We start from the raw sequence: 24,782 nt of genomic DNA on the forward strand, positions 1-24,782 counted from the left end.
CAGAAACAAAATTGTAGACCTGCACCAGGCTGGGAAGACTGAATCTGCAATAGGCAAGCAGGGCCGGCCTTAGGTGTTCAGGTGCCCTGTGCGAGCTAATCCTGTGGCGCCCCCCGCGTGCATTTTCTTGCACCTTTTTTGCACTTTATTTGACTTTTCTTTTTTATGATCACTAATAACTTAGCCCCCCTTACATCAGAGACCCCACACACAGAGCCCCCCTTACATCAGAGACCCCCCACACAGAGCCCCCTTTACATCAGAGACCCCCCCACACAAAGCCCCCCTTAATTTAGAGCCCCCCTACATCAGAGAGCCTCCCCCACACAGCCCCCCCTCCTCACATCAGAGACCCACCTCACATCAGAGACCCCCACACAGAGCCCCCCCCACATCAGAGACCCCCTCACATCAGAGACCCCCCCCCACAAAGCCCCCTTACATCAGAGACCCCCCACACAAAGCCCCGCTTACATCAGAGACACCCTCACACATCAGAGACCCCCCCACACACACACAAAGCCCCCTTGCATCAGAGACCCCCTCACACAGAGAGCCCCCCTTACATCACAGACCCACCCACACAAAGCCCCCTTACATCAGAGCCCCCCCCACACACAGAGCCCCCCACATCAGAGAGCCCCCCTTACATTACAGACCCCCCACATCAGAGCCCCCCCACATCAGAGAGTCCCCCCCCCACACAGGAGAGCCTCCCTTACATCACAGACCCCCCCACAAAGCCCCCATACATCAGAGCCCCCCACATCAGAGAGCCCCCCACATCAGAGAGCCCCCCTTACATCACAGACCCCTCACACAAAGCCCCCTTACATCAGAGCCCCCCCACACAGAGCCCCCCACATCAGAGATCCCCCTTACATTACAGACCCCCCACCCACACCAGAGAGCCCCCCTTACATCACAGACCCCCCACACAAAGCCCCCTTACATCAGAGCCCCCCACATCAGACAGCCCCCCTTACATCACAGACCCCCCCACAAAGCCTCCTTACATCAGAGCCCCCACATCAGAGAGCCCCCCCACACACAGAGCCTCCCACATCAGAGAGCCCCCCTTACATCACAGACCCCCCACACACAAAGCCCCCCTTGCAGAGACCCCCTCACACAGAGAGCCCCCCTTACATCACAGACCCCCCCACACAAAGCCCCCTTACATCAGAGCCCCCCCCCACACACAGAGCCCCCCACATCAGAGAGCCCCCCTTACATTACAGACCCCCCACATCAGAGCCCCCCCCACATCAGAGAGCCCCCCCCCACACAGGAGAGCCCCCCTTACATCACAGACCCCCCCACAAAGCCTCCATACATCAGAGCCCCCCACATCAGAGAGCCCCCCCCCACACAGAGCCCCCCACATCAGACAGCCCCCCCTTACATCACAGACCCCCCCCACAAAGCCCCCTTACATCAGAGCCCCCCACATCAGAGAGCCCCCCCCCCACACACAGAGCCTCCCACATCAGAGAGCCCCCCTTACATCACAGACCCCCCACACACAAAACCCACTTACATCAGAGCCCCCCCCTCACCAGAGAGCCCCCCTTACATCACAGACCCCCCACACAAAGCCCCCCCTTACATTTTTTAAAGGAGAGAGACCTCACTTACCTCATGCTGTCTGCTTTTTTTTTTTCTTTAAACTTCCTGCCCACACATCCCCAGGGTGTGTGGGCGGGGGGAGGGGGAGGAGAAGGGGCGGGAGGAGGAGGAGCTGACAATCTCTCCTCTGGCCTCCCTGCAGGGAGGAGAGATCTGTCAGGCAGTGTATCGGAGGCTGAGCTGTGTGAGAGATACACGGCTCGCCTCAGACTACTTCAGTAGGTGACCGAGGCACAGCCGCACAGCGGGAGGTAAGCGGTGGCTGCGGCCTGTGTTAACCCTGTCCAGGCCGCGGTCGCCGCTTACCTCCCGCTGTGCGGTCTGAATTGCCTGATCCTCTGCTAGCTGTGATGGCCGCACGGCGCCCTTGTTGCCCATGGCGCCCTGTGCGGCCACACAGCTCGCACACCCCAAAGGCCGGCCCTGTAGGCAAGCAGCATGGTGTGAAGAAATCAACTCTGGGAGCAATTATTAGAAAATGGAAGACATACAAGACCACTGATAATGTTCCTTCGATCTGGCGCTCCACACAAGATCTCACCCCGTGGGGTCACAATGATCACAAGAACGGTGAGCAAAAATCCCAGAACCACACGGGGGGACTTAGTGAATGACCTGCAGAGAGCTTGGACCAAAGTAACAAAGGCTACCATCAGTAACACACTACGCCACCAGGGACTCAAATCCTGCAGTGCCAGATGTGTCCCCCTGCTTAAGCCAGTACATGCCCATCTGAAGTTTGCTAGAGAGCATTTGGATGATCCAGAAAAGGATTGGGAGAATGTCATATGGTCAGATGAAACCAAAGTAGAACTTTTTGGTAAAAACTCAACTTGTGTTTGGAGGAGAAAGAATGCTGAGTTGCTTTTAAAGAACACCGTACCTACTGTGAAGCATGGTGTGGAAACATCATGCTTTGGGGCTGTTTTCCTGCAAAAGGACAAGGATGACTGATCCATGCAAAGAAAAGAATGAATGGAGCCATGTATCGTGAGATTTTGAGTGAAAACCTCCTTCCATCAGCAAGGGCATTGAAGATGAAACGTGGCTGGGTCTTTCAGCATGAAAATGATCCCAAATACACAACCCGGGCAACGAAAGAGTGGCTTCGTAAGAAGCATTTCAAGGTCCTGGAGTGGCCTAGCCTGTCTCCAGATCTCAACCCCATAGAAAACCCTTTGGAGGGAGTTTAAAGTCTATGTTGCCCAGCGACAGCCCCAAAACATCACTGCTCTAGAGGAGATCTGCATGGAGGAATGGGCCAAAATACCAGCAACAGTGTGTGAAAACCTTGTGAAGACTAAAGCCCCGTACACACGTAGCGATTGTCGGCCGTAAATATTCGGCCGCCGAACGATCAGCCGATTGTCGGCTTGTTAGTATGATGCTTCCGACAACCGACTCCGACTTTTCGGCCAAACAGAATCGGGTGTGCAGGCATTAAAATTTTTGTTGGCCAACACCAGAAAGGCCGATTGTTCGCCAGTCAGTACAGAATTCGGCCGACAAACAGCAGATTTGCAAGACTGGGCATGCTGAGAAAAGGAAAAAGACATGGAAAGTTAACCATCACATGACATCACTTCTGCAGTCGGCTGTTGTTGGCCGACAAAATTCGTGTGCAGTCTTTAGCACTTTTCAGCCAACAGCACCGGACAAAAGACGTTCGGCCGACATTCGGTACGTGTGTACGGGGCTTTACAGAAAACGTTTGACCTCTGTCATTACCAACAAAGGGTATATAACAAAGTATTGAGATGAACTTCTGTTATTGACCAAATACTTATTTTTCCACCATAATTAGCAAATAAATTTAAAAATCAGAAAATGTGATTTTCTGGATTTTTTTTTCTCATTTTGTCTCTCATAGTTGAAGTATACCTATGATGAAAATTACAGGTCTCTCTCATCTTTTTAAGTGGGAGAACGTGCACAATTGGTGGCTGACTAAATACTTTTTTGCCCAACTGTAGGTATTTTTTATTTTTATTTATTTTTTTTTAGAAGTACCACTCTTATTATCATTTTTACATTACCTGAGTGCATTGGAGGAAAACACTTTTTGGAGTGACAGGTGGATTTGTACATATTGTTCATATTTTGAACACTGGAGTTTTTACTGCATTTTTTTTCTCAAATGGTCTCATTAACTACTAAATTGGAGCTTGTGCGCAAATAAGAAGTGCAAAATATGTGACTTCTTTTTTCTGTTAACTTACCTTCAACAGCAGTTGATATTTTGTGATTCTTTGTACTGGCTTAATAAGGTAAGATGATATAGAGTTTGCCAATTCATGTCGATGTTGAATTTCCTGGGAAATATGCAATAAACATAGCATTAAAATATTTCATCATTTATATTTATTAGGCAAAGCATGTTTGAGCTAATGAAGTTTGAATCCCTAATAACTGGTAAAAACAACACCTTAGACAAAAGACCTCCAGCAGAATCTATCAAGTACATGGGAATGAACAACAATTCCACTACAAAAGAAACAAGAGAAATAAACTAAACTTTGAAGACATCCACAATACCTACAATTCAAAAGTAAAAAGCAGATCTAAAATTATATACAGTATATAATTTTATTGGGTCAAAAGGACACATATACTATGCAACCACTGGCATTTTTGTACTATCCTCAGATATACTCTTACATTATTACCATTTCACAATGACTCATAATGCCACTCTATTAAGCATGTGTTACCTCCAAAGGATTCCTGCTCTGTTTTCTCATATATTATATATATACACACATATATATACACATACATATATACATACATACACACTGCTCAAAAAAATTAAAGGAATATTTTGAAAACACACCAGATCTCAATGGGGAAAAATATCATGCTGGATATCCATTCTAATATGGACTGGGTAATGTGTTCGGAAAGAAAGGATGCCACATCGTTTGATGAAAATTAAAATTATCAATCTACAGAGGGCTGAATGCAAAGACACTCCGGAAACCAAAAAGTGAAAAAACGATTCAGTAGGCTAGTCCATTTTGCTGAAATTTCATTGCAGCAACTCAAAATGGTACTCAGTAGTTTGCATGGCCCCCATGTGCTTGTATGAATGCCCGACAACATCGGGGCATGCCCCTAATGAGACAACAGATTGTGTCCTGGGGTATTTCCTCCCAGATCTGGACAGGGCATCACAGAGCTCCTGAACATACTGAGGTGCAACCTTGTGGAGTAAGATGGACCGAAACATAATGTCCCAGAGGTGTTCTATTGGATTTAGGTCAGGCGACGGGGGGGCATTCAATGATATCAATTCCTTTATCCTCCAGGAACTGGCTGCATACTCTCGCCACATGAGGCCGGGCATTATCATGCACCAGGAGGAAAAACACAGGACTCACGGCACCATATAAAGGTCTGACAATGGGTCCAAGGATTTCATCTCTATATTATATATATATATATATATATATATATACACACATACATACACTATATAAATATATACACTGTAGGTCAGTACATAGTGACATGCTGCGCAGAGCGCTGCAACAAAATTATGCCTGCATCATTTTATCTCATGGTACACATTGCACTTTTAGATTGCCATTAGCAAAATAGATAGCCAACCCCCAGATTGCGAATTTACAGTTCTGCATACCTCTATTCTGCTGGATTCATACTAACAGGATGTACTAACAGACGGATTGTCTAATATCGATCTGACAGCAGGAAACGACACACAGCCAGATGCGTGAGTGAACAATAAAACTTTTAAACTGAAATTTACTAAATTTGAAATAAGAACAGATTTTTACCAACATAAGAACAAAAGCAGTATTTCAAAAGATGAATTTAAAACTGCAATCAAACAACTCAAACCAGGCAAAAGCCCTGGTCCAAATGGGTTTACAGCCACATACTTTAAAACATTCTCTGATGTACTTTCTCCCCACTTTGCTAAAACTTTTAATACCTTCTCATCGCCCACTCTCCCCTTCCACGATTACTAGAAACACATATCACGGTGATCCCAAAGGAAGGGAAAGATCCCACATCAGTTATCAACTATAGACCAATATGTAGACATCAATATATTTGCCAAAATCTTAGCCAATCGCCTTATTCCCTTCCTACCTTCCCTGATAGGAAAGGCTTGGCTTTATCCCAGGATGAGAAGCAAGGGATAACATGATCAAAACCATGAACGTACACCATTGGATAACCACCCACTTTCGCTAGATGCTGAGAAGGCATTCGACAGACTGGCATGGGACGATCTGGGAGCTGTTTTACAGCATCTTGGACTCCAGAACCGAATGTTTAACCTAGTCATGTCCCTCTAATACAACACCAAATGCTAGAGTCTGAGTGAATGGTCTTCTGTCAAACACCTTCTCAATTAGCAATGGAACAAGACAAGGCTGGCCATTGTCCCCAATTCTATTTGTTCTCACCCTGGAACCCCTCTTTTACGTTGTCTGAGATCCAATGAATATATCAAAGGCATACCCATTGCAGGACGCCAATACAAACTGGCAGCTTTTGCCGACGACATCCTGCTATTATTAAAGGAACCTCATATCTCCGTCCCAAACCTTCTGAAAGACTTTGATCTGTTTCAGCGCATATCCAATTTTAAAATCAATCTCTACAAATCACACGCTCTTAATGTCACCCTCACACAAGACACAGTCATGCAATGCCAACAGAACTTTCCTTTCAAATGGGAACGCAATGGGATCAAATACCTTGGAATGCACATAACATCAAAGCTTTCTGACACGTTCGCCAAAAACTACAAGCACATCCTTAAAACTATTTCAGAAGATTTAAACGTGGAAGAAATCCCAATTCTCTTGGTTTGGTAGGACAGCAATATTGAAAATGAACGTCCTCCCACGTATTTGATATATTCTCCAAACTGTCCCCATTAGACTTCCACTGACCTTCTTCCAAACATAAAAAAGATTATGCATTGAATTTCTTCGGGCCAGAAGCAACCTAGAATATCATTTGACAAAACCCTAAATAAAAGAAGGCATTGGTCTTCCGGACCTTAAGAAATATTACTGGGCCTGCCACCTCTCCAGAATCATAGACTGGGCACTACATGATCGCCAAAAGGACTGGGTCCAACTTGAAAACCTATTTTCCCCCATTCCTTTACGAACGATGCCACGAATCTCAACTCAACATATCCCCACAAGCCTAAAAGAACACCCCCTAATTAATGCAACACTCCACTGCTTCAAAGGTACCTGTCAACATCTACATGTCTCCTCTGTACCTGGTCCTCTTACACCAATCAGATTAAACCCAGCTTCCCCCCTGGTATGTTGACGCAATTCCTAAAGAATGCTTGGCAATATGCAAAACAAACAATTAGCGCATTCAATCCTAATACCTAAAAATGCAAACTGAACACTATCACCAGGTACATTACAGAAATTCCAGATGAAAGAAGAAGAAAAAACAGTGCAGCGCAATCCAAAATATTAAATTAACAAAATAGCATTAAAAACACTATAAGTCCATAATCAGGAGAAGACACCAGAAGACCAATAAAGTGCACCAGACTCCCTTCACCAAGATGACATGCCACTGCGCTCACCTTAAGGAGAGACCCCCGAGTTACCAGTGGGTCATACAGGCTCAATAGTACACACCAAGGGTTAAACACCAGCGGACATTGACACATATGGAATGGAATCCTCCTAGATAGCCCAGCGTTGTTTTCTCATTCCGGTGGTAAATGGCACAACCATAAAAAATGATAAGCAAATTCTAAGCATCTTACAGGGCAGTAAAAAAGAAAATGAAAAAATCAGCACTAATTCCTTAAAGGGCAGAGGCCCATTAATATTAATCACAATATTAATCACAAATTCCTGGTGAGTGGCTCACCAGGAATTTGTGATTAATATTATTGTGATTAGTATTAATGGGCCTCTGCCAATTAAGAAATTTGTGCTGATTTCTTCATTTTCTTTATTACCATTAGTAAGTGGTGACACTACACAATTAGCTGCTCTTTCCTTGGATTTACCATATACATTTTTTTTTTCATATTTCACATGCGCACCTTAAGTCTCATACCCCATTGGTAATGCATTGGCCTCCCCTCTTTTCTTTTTTACTTACAGGACAGTGGTTTTCACACAGCATACAAAACGCCAGGAGCCGATGCAGCCACGGCCGACATCCGAGACACCAGCGGGTGACGTAGGTGACTCCGCCTCCCGTACACGTTACGTCCTTACGGGACTTAGTCAGCAGGGGCGGAGTCAGTCAGTCACCCATCTGTATTAGTAGGAAGCCCCCGATCAATCGACAGTGCCCATACGCCGGGACATGACCCTCGGCTAGAAATACCGCCATCTCATCTCATGGTCATTTCATTTATATGGTTTATTGCTTTTATTAAATAAACCTACTATTAGTGGGGTTTTTTTTATATTTCCTGAACTTATTTGGTGCCATCAATTTACGCAGCGCTTTACACATATGTTGTACATTCACATCAGTCCCTGCACTCAAGGAGCTTACAATCTAAGGTCTCTAATTCACATTCATACATATACAGTGGGTACGGAAAGTATTCAGACCCCCTTAAATTTTTCACTCTTTGTTATATTGCAGCCATTTGCTAAAATCATTTAAGTTCATTCTTCTTCCTCATGAATGTACACATAGCACCCCATACTGACAGAAAAACACAGAATTGTTGACATTGTTGCAGATTTATTAAAAAAGAAAAACTGAAATATCACATGGTCCTAAGTATTCAGACCCTTTTGCTGTGACACTCATATATTTAACTCAGGTGCTTTCCATTTCTTCTGATCATCCTTGAGATGGTTCTACACCTTCATTTGAGTCCAGCTGTGTTTGATTATACTGATTGGACTTGATCAGGAAAGCCACACACCTGTCTATATAAGACCTTCCAGATCACAATGCATGTCAGAGCAAATGAGAATCATGAGGTCAAAGGAACTGCCTGAAGAGCTCAGAGACAGAATTGTGGCAAGGCACAGATCTGGCCAAGGTTACAAAAAGATTTCTGCTGCACTTAAGGTTCCTAAGAGCACAGTGGCCTCCATAATCCTCAAATGGAAGACGTTTGGGACGACCAGAACCCTTCCTAGAGCTGGCCGTCCGGCCAAACTGAGCTATCGGGGGAGAAGAGCCTTGGTGAGAGAGGTAAAGAAGAACCCAAAGATCACTGTGGCTGAGCTCCAGAGATGCAGTCAGGAGATGGGAGAAAGTTGTAGAAAGTCAACCATCACTGCAGCCCTCCACCAGTCAGGGCTTTATGGCAGAGTGGCCCGACGGAAGCCTCTCCTCAGTGTAAGACACATGAAAGCCCGCATGGAGTTTGCTAAAAAACACCTGAAGGACTCCAAGATGGTGAGAAATAAGATTCTCTGGTCTGATGAGACCAAAATAGAACTTTTTGGCCTTAATTCTAAGCGGTATGTGTGGAGAAAACCAGGCACTGCTCATCACCTGTCCAATACAGTCCCAACAGTGAAGCATGGTAGTGGCAGCATCATGCTGTGGGGGTGTTTTTCAGCTGCAGGGACAGGACGACTGGTTGCAATCGAGGGAAAGATGAATTCGGCCAAGTACAGGGATATCCTGGACAAAAACCTTCTCCAGAATGCTCTGGACCTCAGACTGGGCCGAAGGTTTACCTTCCAAAAAGACAATGACCCTAAGCACACAGCTAAAATAACGAAGGAGTGGCTTCACAACAACTCCGTGACTGTTCTTGAATGGCCCAGCCAGAGCCCTGATTTAAACCCAATTGAGCATCTCTGGAGAGACCTAAAAATGGCTGTCCACCAACGTTTACCATCCAACCTGACAGAACTGGAGAGGATCTGCAAGGAGGAATGGCAGAGGATCCCCAAATCCAGGTGTGAAAGACTTGTTGCTTCTTTCCCAAAAAGACTCCTGGCTGTATTAGATCAAAAGGGGGCTTCTACTAAATACTGAGCAAAGGGTCTGAATACTTAGGACCATGTGATATTTCAGTTTTTCTTTTTTAATAAATCTGCAACAATGTCAACAATTCTGTGTTTTTCTGTCAGTATGGGGTGCTATGTGTACATTCATGAGGAAGAAGAATGAACCTAAATGATTTTAGCAAATGGCTGCAATATAACAAAGAGTGAAAACTTTAAGGGGGTCTGAATACTTTCCGTACCCACTGTACATGGGCAATTAACCTACCAGCATGTCTTTGGAGTGTGGGAGGAAACCAGAGCTCCCAGAGGAAAACTCATGCAGGCACTGGGAGAACATTCAAACTCCAGGCAGGTAGTGCTCTGGTTGGGATTCAAACCGATGACCCCAAAGCTGCCAAGCAGAAGCAGTAACCATTTAGCAACTGCGCTGCCAATATCTATCTCTTAGGTTTCTGTGAATTAGCTGAATGGAATGAACAACAATAGGGTATGGATTCCTCATCCACATAAGTAGTCGAAGTACAGTGCTTCTGGTAAGTATTCACAGGTCTCCACTTTTTCTACATTTTGTTATAATACAGCCTTATTCCAAAATGCATTGAATTATTTCCTCAAAATTCTACAAACAATACCCCATTATGACGTGAAAAAAGTTTGTTTGAAATCTATATATAATAATCTAAATATATTAAAAAAAAAAAATATATATATATATATATATATATATATATATATATATATATCACATGTACATCAGTATTTACAGTCTTTGCCATGACACTCAAAATTGAGCTCAGGTGCATCCTGTTTCCATTGGTCATCCTTGAGATGTTTCTACAACTTGATTGGAGTCCACCTGTGGTAAATTCAGTTGCTTGGACATGATTTAGAAAGGCCCACACCTGTCTATAGAAGGTTAACAGTGCATGTCACAGCACAAAATAAGCCATGAAGTCCAAGGAATTCTCTGTAGACCTCAGAGACAGGATTATATTGAGGCACAGATCTGGGGAAGGGTACTGAAAGTTTTCTGCAGCATTGAAAATCCCAATGAGCACAGTGGCCTTCATCACCTGTAAATGGAAGAAGTTTGGAAAAACCAGGACTTTTCCTAAAGCGGACTGGCCGGCCAAACTGAGCAATTGGGGGAGAAGAGCCTTAGTCAAGGAGGTGACCTGACCTTACTCCGACAGGGCTCCAGCGTTTCTCTTTAGAAAGAGGAGATTCCTTCAGAAGAACAACCATCTCTGCAGCAGTCCTCCAATCAGGCCTGTATGGTAGAGTGGCCAGATGGAAGCCATTCTTCAGTAAAAAGGTACATGACAGCCCACCAAGAATTTTCCAAAAGGCACCTGAAGGCCTCCCAGACCATGAGAAACAAAATTCTCCTGTCTGATAAAACAAAGATTGAACTCTGTGGCCTGAATGGCAATGTCTGGAGGAAACCAGGCACCGCTCATCACCCGGCCAATACCATCCCTACAGTGAAGCATGGTGGTGGCAACATCATGCTGTGGGGATGTTTTTCATCAGCAGGAACTGGGAGACTAGTCAGGATCGAGAGAAAGATAAATGTAGCAATGTACAGGGACATCCTTGATGAAAGCCTGCTCCAGAGTGGTCTGGATCTCTGACTGGGGCAAAGGTTCATCTTCCAACAGGATAACGACCCTAAGCACACAACCAAGATAAGGAGTGGCTATGGTACAACAGTATGAATGTCCTTGAGTGACCCATTTAGAGCCCAGACTTGAACTTGATTGAACATCTCTAGAGAGAACTGAAAATGGCTGTGCAAAGACGCTCCCCATCCAACATGATGAAGCTTGAGAGGTCCTGCAAAGAAGAATGGGAGAAATTGCCCAAAAACAGGTGTGCCACGCTTCTAGCATCATACTCAAAAATACTTGATTTTGTAATTGGCGCCAAAGGTGCTTCAACAAACTATTGAGCAAAGCCTGTGAATACTTTCTGGATGCACTGTAGTTTCTCTGTTCCCACTTACTTTGATTAGATTACTGGTTAATTCCCCAGGAAGAGAATCCCCTCTTTTTACACAGGCCCTGTACTGGTTGGAGGCACTGCCCACTTAATTATGAAACCCACTATACCACTTAGCAAATGTTTTTTTTTTTTTTTTCTAAAATGTTTACCTACAGGTTTAGTGCAATATTCTGTTTTGGGAGTACCAGTTGTCATAATCCTTAATAGAGGGCTACACATGTAGAAGCGGTGAATACGATGCCTAAATATCCACCTAAACAAGCATGGAGACTTAGAATGATGAGCGATAGAAGATTTACTTTTCAGCAATGAGATGGCAGACGATTCTGCCCCAAAGGCCTGTTATGCAGAGGGTCCTGCTTCCAACTGCCTACAGATCAGAATATCCCAGACCAAGCCTCTACAGTCAGATGACATAAGATTCTCTATAGTAGAAGAGAAACTGTCTGCAGTGAGTTAATTTCACTCTTGCACACAAAAAGGTTCAATAGAGACCTCAGAAAAAGGTGCAGAAACACTTAGCTTAGTGACTGGTGTACAAGAGTTACAAAATGAGATCTCTCCATCACAGTCAAACATTGCAGTACTGGGAAAGTAAGCTAAAAGTTTCCCTTTACTTCATAAAACGTAAGGTCTCAGTTCAAGCTCGTGTAAGTCCATCCGGATTTTCTTGCAATGCGTGCTGGCTGAGCAGGAGTCCCTCTAACTCCTCATATACTGTTGATATGAGTAGAGAAAGATCCGAAACACTGCAGCACCTGGCAAAGCCATTAGTAAACAGGTGAAAGCAGTCTCAGCCAGCTTCATATAAAGCCACGCCCTAACAACGTTTTACCTTGCCAACATAGCTTAATGATGCACCATGTTTACGAATTGCTTTGCTGGGGTGTGCGGTGTTTGGGACCTCTCTATATGCACGAAGGTTCACCTGCTGCAGCTTGACGACTGGCCCTCTATCTTGTACCACCACCCCTTCACAAAGGCGCAAAGAAGGCACTTTAGTAAAGTATTTGGTAAAGTATTTAAAACATTAGTAAAATTATTTGAAATTAGTAATTGCTAGGAGAATCATCTACATGTCGCAGATTGGAGATTAAATCACTGAAATAATTTTAATTTTTTAAAGACTAACTGTGCCAACAAATTCAGCCCAAGAGTTGAAGTTAAAAGGAGTCTCATAGAAATCCAAAATCTGCAGGCTGCTCTATCTGAAAGAGACTGAAGCAGTTTAGTTTACAAAGGAAATGTCCCATGAAAAGGCGTTTATGTCCAAAAAGAAAATTAAAAGTAAAGATTAGGCCTTCTGTGCTGTGGACTGAAAATTCCAAGAAGGAGATGTTCCGCCACAGTTCCAGTAGTACAACTATTACATCTATTGATAATTTTAGTAAATAATTTAAAATGCATATTTACCTTGCGTTTATAATAAAAGCATATCCCAGCGATCTGTAGGCACAGCTTGAATAAAGATCTAAAATTTGCATACCCAAATATGTTGAAAACAATCAACAATTTCCATAGGGAATACTTTATTTTGCACACAATAGTAATTGAATAAAAACAGGGAAAATATGGTGACTAAAGACTTGCAGACTAGAGAGCTGGTCTTGAATTAAAGACATCCAACCTCTTTAGGGACATGAGACAAAACTGAAAAGGAGGGTTAAAAAAAGGTTATGTCTCATGGGGGCTGGCACTTGAGTTACAAACATATGGACGTATGTTAACATGGTAGCCTCATCCTCATCTTAAAGTAACTTTATTTACAGTAACAGACAAATAGAAGTCCTATTGGTTGCAGCTCCAATTTGTTCTTTTTTTCTATTTGTCACATTTATCAAGCATGTTTGCAATCCACTATGTCAACTTTGCTTCAGACTTCCAGATTTTCCACTTCCTTGCCTGCACATGGGCTCATCACGAGCCCAAATCCTGCTGTATTATCTTACAATATGGTTGTTCAGATACTTAGCTTTGCAATGGTAGGTCAGATGTGCATACAGTAATGGGCTCAAAAATCAACACTAGGGGAAACTGGTATTAAGAATCATGGAAGAGAATGAAAAATTATGAATTCTAATAAACTAGGACCTATTTGTAAAACATCCACTACATAGTTGCACAAAATTACTGTTAATCCAACTAGTATTAGTATATCTAGCAAGGTTTGTGGACTAAAAGTAACAAGGTGGAACATAACCCCCCCATCAAAAAAAAAAAAAAAAAAAATGAGCCTAACCCAAGGATCCTTATCCTCCAATTGGGTAAAAGCCAAGTGAACAACTGATGAGATAGCATCCACCGTGGACCAACTCTGTTTGCATACAGTTTGGGGGTCCACTGTGAATCCATGGTATATATTTAGGGTATGCTTCTCTAATAATCTGAAAGACAGTCATCGATTTTTCTGCAAAAATGTAAGCCCTTCTCCAAATCTCACCCTTCTCATAGCTTAATTTCAAACAAAAGAGGACATTTAGCTAAAAGAAACCATTATGGGATTCATTACTATATATTCAAATACTTACATCAAAATAAGATCCTGATTGTTCCAAGATCAGTTGGGTGGAATCTGGTTTATTTTTGCAATAAGACACATACATCTGAAATTTATCAGCCTAAAAAGAGAAAGAACACATTTTACTGTAGGTGAATTTAAAATTCCACATATTTAATGAGACTATGACTAATCAGGCTCCATACATATCTAACAATATCAACTGCCAAAACTATTGTCATCTGGTAGAGCTCATGTGTTTTGCAATATAGTACGGTCTCAAAATTCATATAAAAAATATTTAAACCCAAAAATAAAAATGAAAGAAATTGTAGCTAGTTCCAGGCTGTGGTGGCATTAGTTTTTTTTTTTTTTTTGGCTTTTTGTTCCTTTATTTTACCTGCTGTCCATGCCTCTAAGATAGTTCCTGTCCTAAAATGACAGCATTTTCTATATATGTAGAAGCATTGTCACTGTAGGATGATCATTCACAATGACTACAAGTTGACATGCATAGACTATGCTAAGCAGGCCCTTCCATTCTTTGCCAGTATCATTCTCTGCATCATTGTAATTTGAAAGGGGCGATGCAAGTATCAATAAATATTACTTACCATCTGAACTGTACTACATAAAAAATGTGAATAAGCATATACATGAAATCCATTTCTAAGAGAAAGTGTATGAATGCAATACAGTAAACCCCCCTCCATTGCGGGGGTTACGTTCCGGACCCAGCTGCGAAAAGTGAAATTCCGCGAAATAGAAAAACCCTATTAAAATGCATTGTAGGCATGATTTTTTTACTGTCAATGTACGTGTAAAAGCATTTTTAAAACAATAAACACAATAAACACTTTTAAAACAATAGAAACTCATTTAAACACATAAAAGATACTGAGAGACATAGCAAGAGCTATGAAAAACACAAAAATATTTCATTTTTAATGATTTATATAGTAAAATAACATTACAAAAAAAACCGCGAATTACCGGGACCGCAAAAACTGAACCGCGATGGAGCGGGGGATTACTGTATAAGCATTTTTTAACAGTAACTATAGCTGCCACATAGGCCAGTCCATTTCTGGCATGATCTATACAAGAAAATGTTTATGCAATCGAGCAGTACAAAGGGGTGAAATGTATGCATAAACTCTGAAGCTGCCCTATTTTGGGAGAAGCTATAGCAGTTGGACAGGTTTTTCAACATTTCTGAATATTAAGGCTACACTGGTCTTTAAAAAAAAAAAAAAAAAAAAAAAAAATGTTCCCCTTGCTATATATATTGCCAATATAGTACAATGATATTAAAAAAACATATTTGGATAATTACCCATGTCACAAAGCAGTGTCCAACATCTTCAGGTAGCTGCTCATATTTTTCAAGTTCTTTTAGAAAAATACTGTACAAAAAAAAAAAAAAAAAATGTATACAATACACTCAGTTTATCTTTTTTTTTTTTTTTTTTATAGAAGTCAACATTTTTTGTATTCTGTAACTTACAATATAATGTACAGCACACATTGTTATTGCAATGCTATATTATAACTATCATATGTAAAATAGGTATGTAAACTAATCGTAAGTTTCATCACACAATTACAATAGAAAAAGAACAATATTAGTTAAACAAAGTAATAGAGTCCATTATAAACCGCAAAAAAAAAAAAACCTTTCTTGATCAGAAACATACAGTACCTCACAAAAGTGAGCACATTCCTCATTTTTGTAAATATATTATATCTTTTCATGTGACAACACTGAAGAAATGACACTTTGCTACAGTGAAAAGTAGTGAGTGTACAGTGTATATTTGCGGTCCCCTCAAAAATAACATAACATAACATACAGCCATTAATAAAGGGTTGGTGAAATTCTCGCGCTGTCTCTCTAATTGTTGTCTACAATATAATATAACACCTTTAATGCCGCAGGTACTAAAATTGGTAACCTACACAATTCAGATAAATATAGTTGGGGGGAGTACCGCGCTTTAAAGTGCTTAATACAACATAGATAAAATTATATACATATGTGAAAAAGTGCCTTAGTGCTTCTTAAATACAATATTCAAAAATTATGTGTCTAAATGTGCAAAATAAGATCCCTGGGAGAAGCTGCGTGGGTACGCAGCGTAACGCGTAGGATAGCCAAACCGGAAGTGACGTATCGGCAAAGGAATGTTTGTTATGCTAGAAACAAGACGCAACGCAATGTGAGTGTTACTCTTACCTTTTTTTAATAAATTTTATGGGACGTACTTCACCATGTTTGGCCCAATTTGATTTTTTTGGAGATATAAAGGACCGCATATATCCCCTGGAATATAGCTGTTTATACAAGGGAGATATAACCGAGGATTCATAATGGTACATATATGCCAATAAGGAGGAAGGAACAGCATACTGAGGCATACAACTTAAGGCTCTTTTAAAGGAGCATTGAGGTGAGCGCTTAGGACACCTGGTGTCCTGGTGGTCACCGCACGAAAGAGCACCTGCATGCCAAATTTGGATAAAGAAGATTTTGTTGATCACTATATATTTATATAATTATTTTAAGGACACTTCAGCACTTTATTGGATATCACCTATTTAGAGCACATTATTAAATTTTGAAAAGGTCACGGATTTATAACTTTATATACATGTTTTCACTATATATTGTATTGATATAGTTGGTTCTACTAAGATCAATTTTAGTTTAGTCCATTTTATCACCTATTATATTAATTGAAGGATTTATATCGGATTGTATTTATTTTGCACATTGAGACACATAATTTTTGAATATTGTATTTAAGAAGCACTAAGGCACTTTTTCACATATGTATATAATTTTATCTATGTTGTATTAAGCACTTTAAAGCGCGGTACTCCCCCCAACTATATACAGCCATTAATGTCTAAACCACTGGAAACAAAAGTGAACCCCTAAGTGAACACGCCCAAGTGAAAATATCCAAATTGGGCCCAAAGTGTCAATATTTTGTGTGGCCACCATTATTTTCCAGCATTTTCTTAACCCTCTTGGGTATGGAGTTCACCAGAGCATCACAGGTTGCCGCTGGAGTCCTCTTCCACTCCTTCATGATGACATCACAGAGCTGGAGGATGTTAGAGACCTTGCGCTCCTCCCCCTTCTATTTGAGGATGCCCCACAGATGCTCAATAGGGTTTAGGCCTGGAGACATGCTTGGCTAGTCCATCAACTTTACCCTCAGCTTCTTTAGTAAGGCAGTGGTCATTTTTGAGGTTTGTAGGTTTGTTTAGGGTTGTTATGTTGGAATACTGCCCTGCAGCCCAGTCTCCAAAGGAAGGGGATCATGCTCTGCTTCAGTATGTCCCAGTACATGTTGGCATTCATGGTTCTTTCAATGAACTGAAGCTCCCCAGTGCAGGCAGAACTCATGCTGCCCCAGACCATGACACTCCCACCACCATGCTTGACTGTAGGCAATACACACTTGTCTTTGTACTCGTCATCTGGTTGCCGCCACACACGCTTGACACCATCTGAACCAAATACGTTTATCTTGGTCTCATCAGACCACAGAACATGGTTCCAGTAATCCATGTCCTTAGTCTGCTTGTTTTCAGCAAACTGCGGGCTTTCTTGTGCATCATCTTTAGAAGAGGCTTGCTTCTGGGGAGACAGCCATGCAGACTAATTTGATGCAGTTTATGCTCTGGGCACTAACAGGCTGACCCCCACCCCACCCAATTCTGGCAGCACTCATATGTCTAATTCCCAATGACAACCTCTGGAAACGACGTTGAGCACGTGCACTCAACTTCAAAATATTGACACCTTTGGCCCAATTTGGACATTTTCATTTAGGGGTATACTCACTTTTGTTTCCAGTTTCTTAGACATTAATGGCTGTGTGTTGAGTTAATTTGAGGGTATAGCAGATTTATTATACAAGCTATACACTCACTACTTTACATTGTAGCAAAGTGTAATTTCTTTAGTATTGTCACTAAAAAAGATATAATAAAATATTTACAAAAATGTGAGGGGTGTACTCACTTTTGTGAGATACTGTATATATTTTTGACAAAGAGCATAGTTAGAGTTCTAACTGCAGATTTTGCCTTTAAAGCAGAACTTAAAGTGTAACTTAAGTCAGAAAAGTAAGTCCTGCTAGATCACTACAGACTGGCCCCTTTAGCAGGTATAGGTATATTAAAAAAAATAAGTTTATATAACTGTTTAACCACTTAAGCCCCAGCCCTATTTCGGACACTTTTTGTTTACAAGTTAAAACCAGTATTTTTTCCTAGAAAACTACTTAGACCCCCCAAACATTATATATATTTTTTTAGCAAAGACTCTGGAGAATAAAATGTCGGTCATTGCAAAATTTTTTGTCACGCGGTATTTGCGCAGCGGTCTTTAAAATGCCTTTTTTTTGGAAAAAATTTGAAAAATCACATTTCACTGCATTTAAAAAATACTAAACAGTAAAGTTATCCCATTTTTTTTGTATATTGTGAAAGATGATGTCACGCCGAGTAAATAGATACCCAACATGTTACGGTTTAAAATTGCGCCGCCCCCCCCCCCCCCGTGGGATGGCGACAAACTACGGTCAATAGAGATCTCAATCGGCGACGCTTTAAGTTTATTTAACGGTTACCAGTTTAGAGTTAGAGTGTAGCTCTTTTTTTTAAATTATTGCCCATGCTCTGGCGATCGCGGCGATACCTCACATGTGTGGTTTGAACAGCGATTTCATTCACGGCTCGACTTGCGTATCTGTTTTTTTTTGTGCGCGAGCCAACGGTGACGGGGGCGGCTACATTTTTTTTTTTTTTCTATTTCTTTTTTTTTTAACTTTATTACAGGTTTTTAGAAAAAAAAAAAAATCTGATCATTTTTATTGCTGTCACAAGCAATGTAAACATCCCTTGTGACACCAATATGCAGTGACAGGTACACTTTATGGAGGGATCGAGGGTCTAAAAGTCATCAACCCCCTCCACTACACTTCCATGTATGCAAAACGCCGAAAACGGAGTTTTTGCATACAGCCGTTTTTCAAATTTGCCGCCTTTTGCAGCACAGTAACCCGGAAGTGACGTCATGGATGCCGCCTCCGGGTTACGTCATCGGAGACCCGATCGATGCCGTTTCCGGCATTCATTGGGACTCCATTCAGCCGGCGGACGTGCCGGCTGGGTGCTCGGGGCTCCCGGTGGGACGGGAGCCCCGAGCAAAGCCACGGAAGGCGGCGGGAGGGGACGTCCCCTCCCGCTCACCCGGGTAACGATCGAGCGGCTCCCGAGCCGAATCAGTCCTTACCGACGGAAAGCCGACCGTCGGCTTCAAACCACGGTCTAGCTAGAGGCATCATTCCAGTATAACACCGCAAAGTTACCCGACGTATGGGTACGTTAGTATGCGGTAAGTGGTTAAATCCAGTAATATAATGTCTTACCCTGCTCTGAACATGCTCAGTTGCTATTTTTAGGCATTGCATTGTTTGTAGCGGCTGATCTGCTGACAGTTTTAGAGCAGAATTAAACCCTTATATCCTTTACAGCCAAAGAAGCTGCTTCTGTTTGATCTGCATCTGCCATGGTGGTGCACACGTGATCAGTTATGACACAAGCCATTTGAGTGGTTGACAGTTTTGTTGAGGACACAAGCAAATATGACAGTTATCAATACCAACATTCCAAGAATTGAACTGTTTGAAACCATTTAATTGTTGAGTTTAGTTCCGATTTATAGTTACATAGTTACATAGTAGTGGAGGTTGAATAAAGACAAAAGTCCATCCAGTTCAAACTGTGTAGGCACGCGTGGCCGTAATCATCTCTCATACCCCTTAATGTTCTGATTCTTGAGATATACGTCCAAGAGTCTTTTGAAAGTAGCCATACTTCCCGCAGAAACGACCTGTTGTGGTAGAGAATTCCACAATCTTGTAGCCCTAACAGTAAAGGACCCCCCCCCCTTGCAATGCCTAAGGTTAAAATGCTTTTCCTCTAATCGCATTGTATGTCCTCGAGTCCTCATGCAATCCTTGCAACTGAATAGCTTTTTTTCTATGCTGAGATCACCATTGAGGTATTTATAAATTGCTATCATGTCCATTCTCAGGCATCTCTTCTCCAGGGAGAATAAATTAAGCGATTGTAGACGCTCTTCATAATTAAGGTCCTCCAATCCCCTAATTAGTTTAGTTACCCTTCTCTGGACTCTCTCCAGCTCCAACACATCCCTCCTGAGGACTGGAGAACAGAACTGGATAGAATACTCCAGATACGGTCAGACCAGAGTTTTATAAAGTTGTAGGATTATAGTTTTATCTCTGGAATACATCCCTTTTTTTTTTGCATGCTAATATTCTGCCAGCTTTGGCAGCTGCCGCTTGACATTGCATGCTATTGCTTAGTCTATCCTCTACCAAGACTCCCAGATCTTTCTCCATTTTTGATTCCCCCAAAGGCTCCCCCCTAAAGTGTATTGTGCTTTTATGTTTTTAGTCCCCAAGTGCAAAACCTTACACTTCTCCACATTAAACCTCATTTGCCATGTTGTTGCCCACTCTGTTATTTTGTTCAGGTCATTCTGTAGGATATCTGCCTCATGCTTGCAGTTATTGCCCTGCCCAATATTGTGTCATCTGCAAAAACTGATATAGAAATATTGATCCTGTCCTCAATGATGTTTATGAATAAATTGAACAGGGTTGGTCCCAGGACTGAGCCTTGGGGGACCCCACTTACCAGCCCAGACCAGTCTTGAGTATGTGCTATTACCACCCTTTGGACACGCCAGTTCCGTATCCAAGAGCAAACCTTGTGGTCGATGCCTGCAGACCTTATTTTATAAATTAAGCACTTGTGGGGAACTGTATCAAGCGCCTTAGCGAAATCCAGGTACACCACATCCACTGGTCTCCCCCTATCTAGCTCACCTCCTCGTAGAATATTAAGAGATTGGTTTGACAAGAACGCCCTGAAGTAAACCCGTGCTGATTACTGCTGATGATGTTGTTGTCTTGTCAAAATCTACGATATAGTCCCTTATCATCCCCTCCAGAAGTTTACATACTATCGATGTCAGACTGACAGGCCTATCATTTCCCGGGACATGCCTCTGCCCTTTTTTGAATATCGGTATCACGTTAGCTTTCCTCCAATCCCCCGGTACATTTCCTCTCAGCAAAGATCAGGAACAGTGGTCTAGATATAGTTTTTCTAAGTTCTTTGAGTACTCTCAGATGTACGCCATCCGGGCCTGGTGATTTATTTGTATTAATTTTATCCAGCCTTTCCATGATTTCAACCTCTGTCAGCCATAGTGGCAAGTTCTGTGAATTACTGCTAACCATAGAGTCATGGTCGGTGTACCCCTCCTTTTCCTGTGTAAAGACTGAGGAGAAAAAAGCATTAAGCACGGTTGCCTTTTCAGAGTCCTATGTAACCATCCTCCCCTCATCGTTTACTATGTGTGCAACATGCTCTGCCCTTGTTTTTTTGCTGTTGATATATTTAAATAATTTCTTAGTGTTTACTGATGTTCAGGGGCTCTGCACTTCAGCAAAATAGCAGCCTACAGTAACAAGAAACAGGAGCAATGCTGGAGGCAGTTTACATCACACACTAATTTTGGTAACAATTATTAATGTTGAATGTATATTCCCTACTAAAGAACATTATTTTTTTTATCAAGTTATGGGCAAAGTTCTACTTTAACCACTTCTTACCCGCCCGCCGTCAAATGACGGCGGAGTGGTGCATACATTGTTCTGGGACGCCGTCATATGACGGCGCACCAGAACGGCCTCTCGCGCGCAGAGGGGCGATCATGGCCGCGCCTTGTGGCTAGGACATGGCGCGAACCCGATTTTGGTAAAGAGTCAATAACATGACCCTTTACCCATGTGATCGGCTGTGTCACATGTAAATAAGGAAGTGCCGTTATTCGTCTCTCCTTGCCTCACACACAGTGGAGGCGAGGAGAGCCAATCAGTGGCTCCTCCTCGCAGGGGAGACATGGAGATGATCATCAGTGCCCTGACTACAGAAAATCAAAATTAAGTGCCAATCAGTGCCCATAGTGCTGCCAGTTAGTGCCTGCTCATCTAGGCCCTGATGAGCACTGACTGGCAGCACTATGGGCACTGATAGTGCTGCAAATCAGTGTCCATCAGTGCCGCATATTAGTACTTCATCAGTGGCACCTCATCAGTGCAGCCTATCAGTGCCCATCAGTGCCACCTCAGTGAAAGAGAAACACCAGTGGTGATTAAATAACACCAAAAGAAAGCTCTATTTGTGTGAAAAAAAATGATACAAATTTCATATAGGTACAATGTAGCATGATCGCGCTGAAAGTTGAAAATTGGCCTGGGCAGGAAGGGGGTGAAAGTGCACTGTATAGAAGTGGTTAAGGTACTTTTAAAACTCTGCATGAATAAATTCTAGACATAACCCGCATGTCATATGCGTCAATTCCAGACATAACCCACTGTATACAGTGACAATATAGTTTTCTCTTCCATTTTTTTTATCTTGAACGATTTCCACTCCACAGTTTTTTAAACACATTAAAATCTACATTTCTGCCTAGTAAATTGTTTAAAACCCCCATAAAATAATTTTTCATTTTTGAAAATGAAGTGACGTCATGGATGCCGCCTCCGGGTTACGTCATCGGAGACCCGATCGATGCCGTTTCCGGCATTCATTGGGACTCCATTCAGCCGGCGGACGTGCCGGCTGGGTGCTCGGGGCTCCCGGTGGGACGGGAGCCCCGAGCAAAGCCACGGAAGGCGGCGGGAGGGGACGTCCCCTCCCGCTCACCCGGGTAACGATCGAGCGGCTCCCGAGCCGAATCAGTCCTTACCGACGGAAAGCCGACCGTCGGCTTCAAACCACGGTCTAGCTAGAGGCATCATTCCAGTATAACACCGCAAAGTTACCCGACGTATGGGTACGTTAGTATGCGGTAAGTGGTTAAATCCAGTAATATAATGTCTTACCCTGCTCTGAACATGCTCAGTTGCTATTTTTAGGCATTGCATTGTTTGTAGCGGCTGATCTGCTGACAGTTTTAGAGCAGAATTAAACCCTTATATCCTTTACAGCCAAAGAAGCTGCTTCTGTTTGATCTGCATCTGCCATGGTGGTGCACACGTGATCAGTTATGACACAAGCCATTTGAGTGGTTGACAGTTTTGTTGAGGACACAAGCAAATATGACAGTTATCAATACCAACATTCCAAGAATTGAACTGTTTGAAACCATTTAATTGTTGAGTTTAGTTCCGATTTATAGTTACATAGTTACATAGTAGTGGAGGTTGAATAAAGACAAAAGTCCATCCAGTTCAAACTGTGTAGGCACGCGTGGCCGTAATCATCTCTCATACCCCTTAATGTTCTGATTCTTGAGATATACGTCCAAGAGTCTTTTGAAAGTAGCCATACTTCCCGCAGAAACGACCTGTTGTGGTAGAGAATTCCACAATCTTGTAGCCCTAACAGTAAAGGACCCCCCCCCCTTGCAATGCCTAAGGTTAAAATGCTTTTCCTCTAATCGCATTGTATGTCCTCGAGTCCTCATGCAATCCTTGCAACTGAATAGCTTTTTTTCTATGCTGAGATCACCATTGAGGTATTTATAAATTGCTATCATGTCCATTCTCAGGCATCTCTTCTCCAGGGAGAATAAATTAAGCGATTGTAGACGCTCTTCATAATTAAGGTCCTCCAATCCCCTAATTAGTTTAGTTACCCTTCTCTGGACTCTCTCCAGCTCCAACACATCCCTCCTGAGGACTGGAGAACAGAACTGGATAGAATACTCCAGATACGGTCAGACCAGAGTTTTATAAAGTTGTAGGATTATAGTTTTATCTCTGGAATACATCCCTTTTTTTTTTGCATGCTAATATTCTGCCAGCTTTGGCAGCTGCCGCTTGACATTGCATGCTATTGCTTAGTCTATCCTCTACCAAGACTCCCAGATCTTTCTCCATTTTTGATTCCCCCAAAGGCTCCCCCCTAAAGTGTATTGTGCTTTTATGTTTTTAGTCCCCAAGTGCAAAACCTTACACTTCTCCACATTAAACCTCATTTGCCATGTTGTTGCCCACTCTGTTATTTTGTTCAGGTCATTCTGTAGGATATCTGCCTCATGCTTGCAGTTATTGCCCTGCCCAATATTGTGTCATCTGCAAAAACTGATATAGAAATATTGATCCTGTCCTCAATGATGTTTATGAATAAATTGAACAGGGTTGGTCCCAGGACTGAGCCTTGGGGGACCCCACTTACCAGCCCAGACCAGTCTTGAGTATGTGCTATTACCACCCTTTGGACACGCCAGTTCCGTATCCAAGAGCAAACCTTGTGGTCGATGCCTGCAGACCTTATTTTATAAATTAAGCACTTGTGGGGAACTGTATCAAGCGCCTTAGCGAAATCCAGGTACACCACATCCACTGGTCTCCCCCTATCTAGCTCACCTCCTCGTAGAATATTAAGAGATTGGTTTGACAAGAACGCCCTGAAGTAAACCCGTGCTGATTACTGCTGATGATGTTGTTGTCTTGTCAAAATCTACGATATAGTCCCTTATCATCCCCTCCAGAAGTTTACATACTATCGATGTCAGACTGACAGGCCTATCATTTCCCGGGACATGCCTCTGCCCTTTTTTGAATATCGGT

The 24,782-nt window shown here is 42.5% G+C and overlaps 1 protein-coding gene across 3 annotated transcripts in view; it reads right to left on the reverse strand.

The window, feature by feature from the left end:
• The window catches only part of TRIO (trio Rho guanine nucleotide exchange factor), an 855,771-nt gene that overhangs the window by 480,099 nt on the left and 350,890 nt on the right, over positions 1–24,782 (reverse strand). For all 3 annotated transcript variants that reach the window (XM_082259530.1, XM_082259529.1, XM_082259531.1), the window contains exons 26-28: positions 15,422–15,491; positions 14,117–14,206; positions 3,849–3,941 (exon numbers count right to left, since the gene is read on the reverse strand). In XM_082259530.1, coding sequence (XP_082115656.1) covers positions 3,849–3,941; positions 14,117–14,206; positions 15,422–15,491 — 253 coding nt within the window. The remainder of the gene's footprint in view (positions 1–3,848; positions 3,942–14,116; positions 14,207–15,421; positions 15,492–24,782) is intronic.

This window comes from Pelophylax lessonae (assembly GCF_965119305.1).
Source record: "Pelophylax lessonae genome assembly, chromosome: 5".
NCBI lineage: Eukaryota > Metazoa > Chordata > Amphibia > Anura > Ranidae > Pelophylax > Pelophylax lessonae.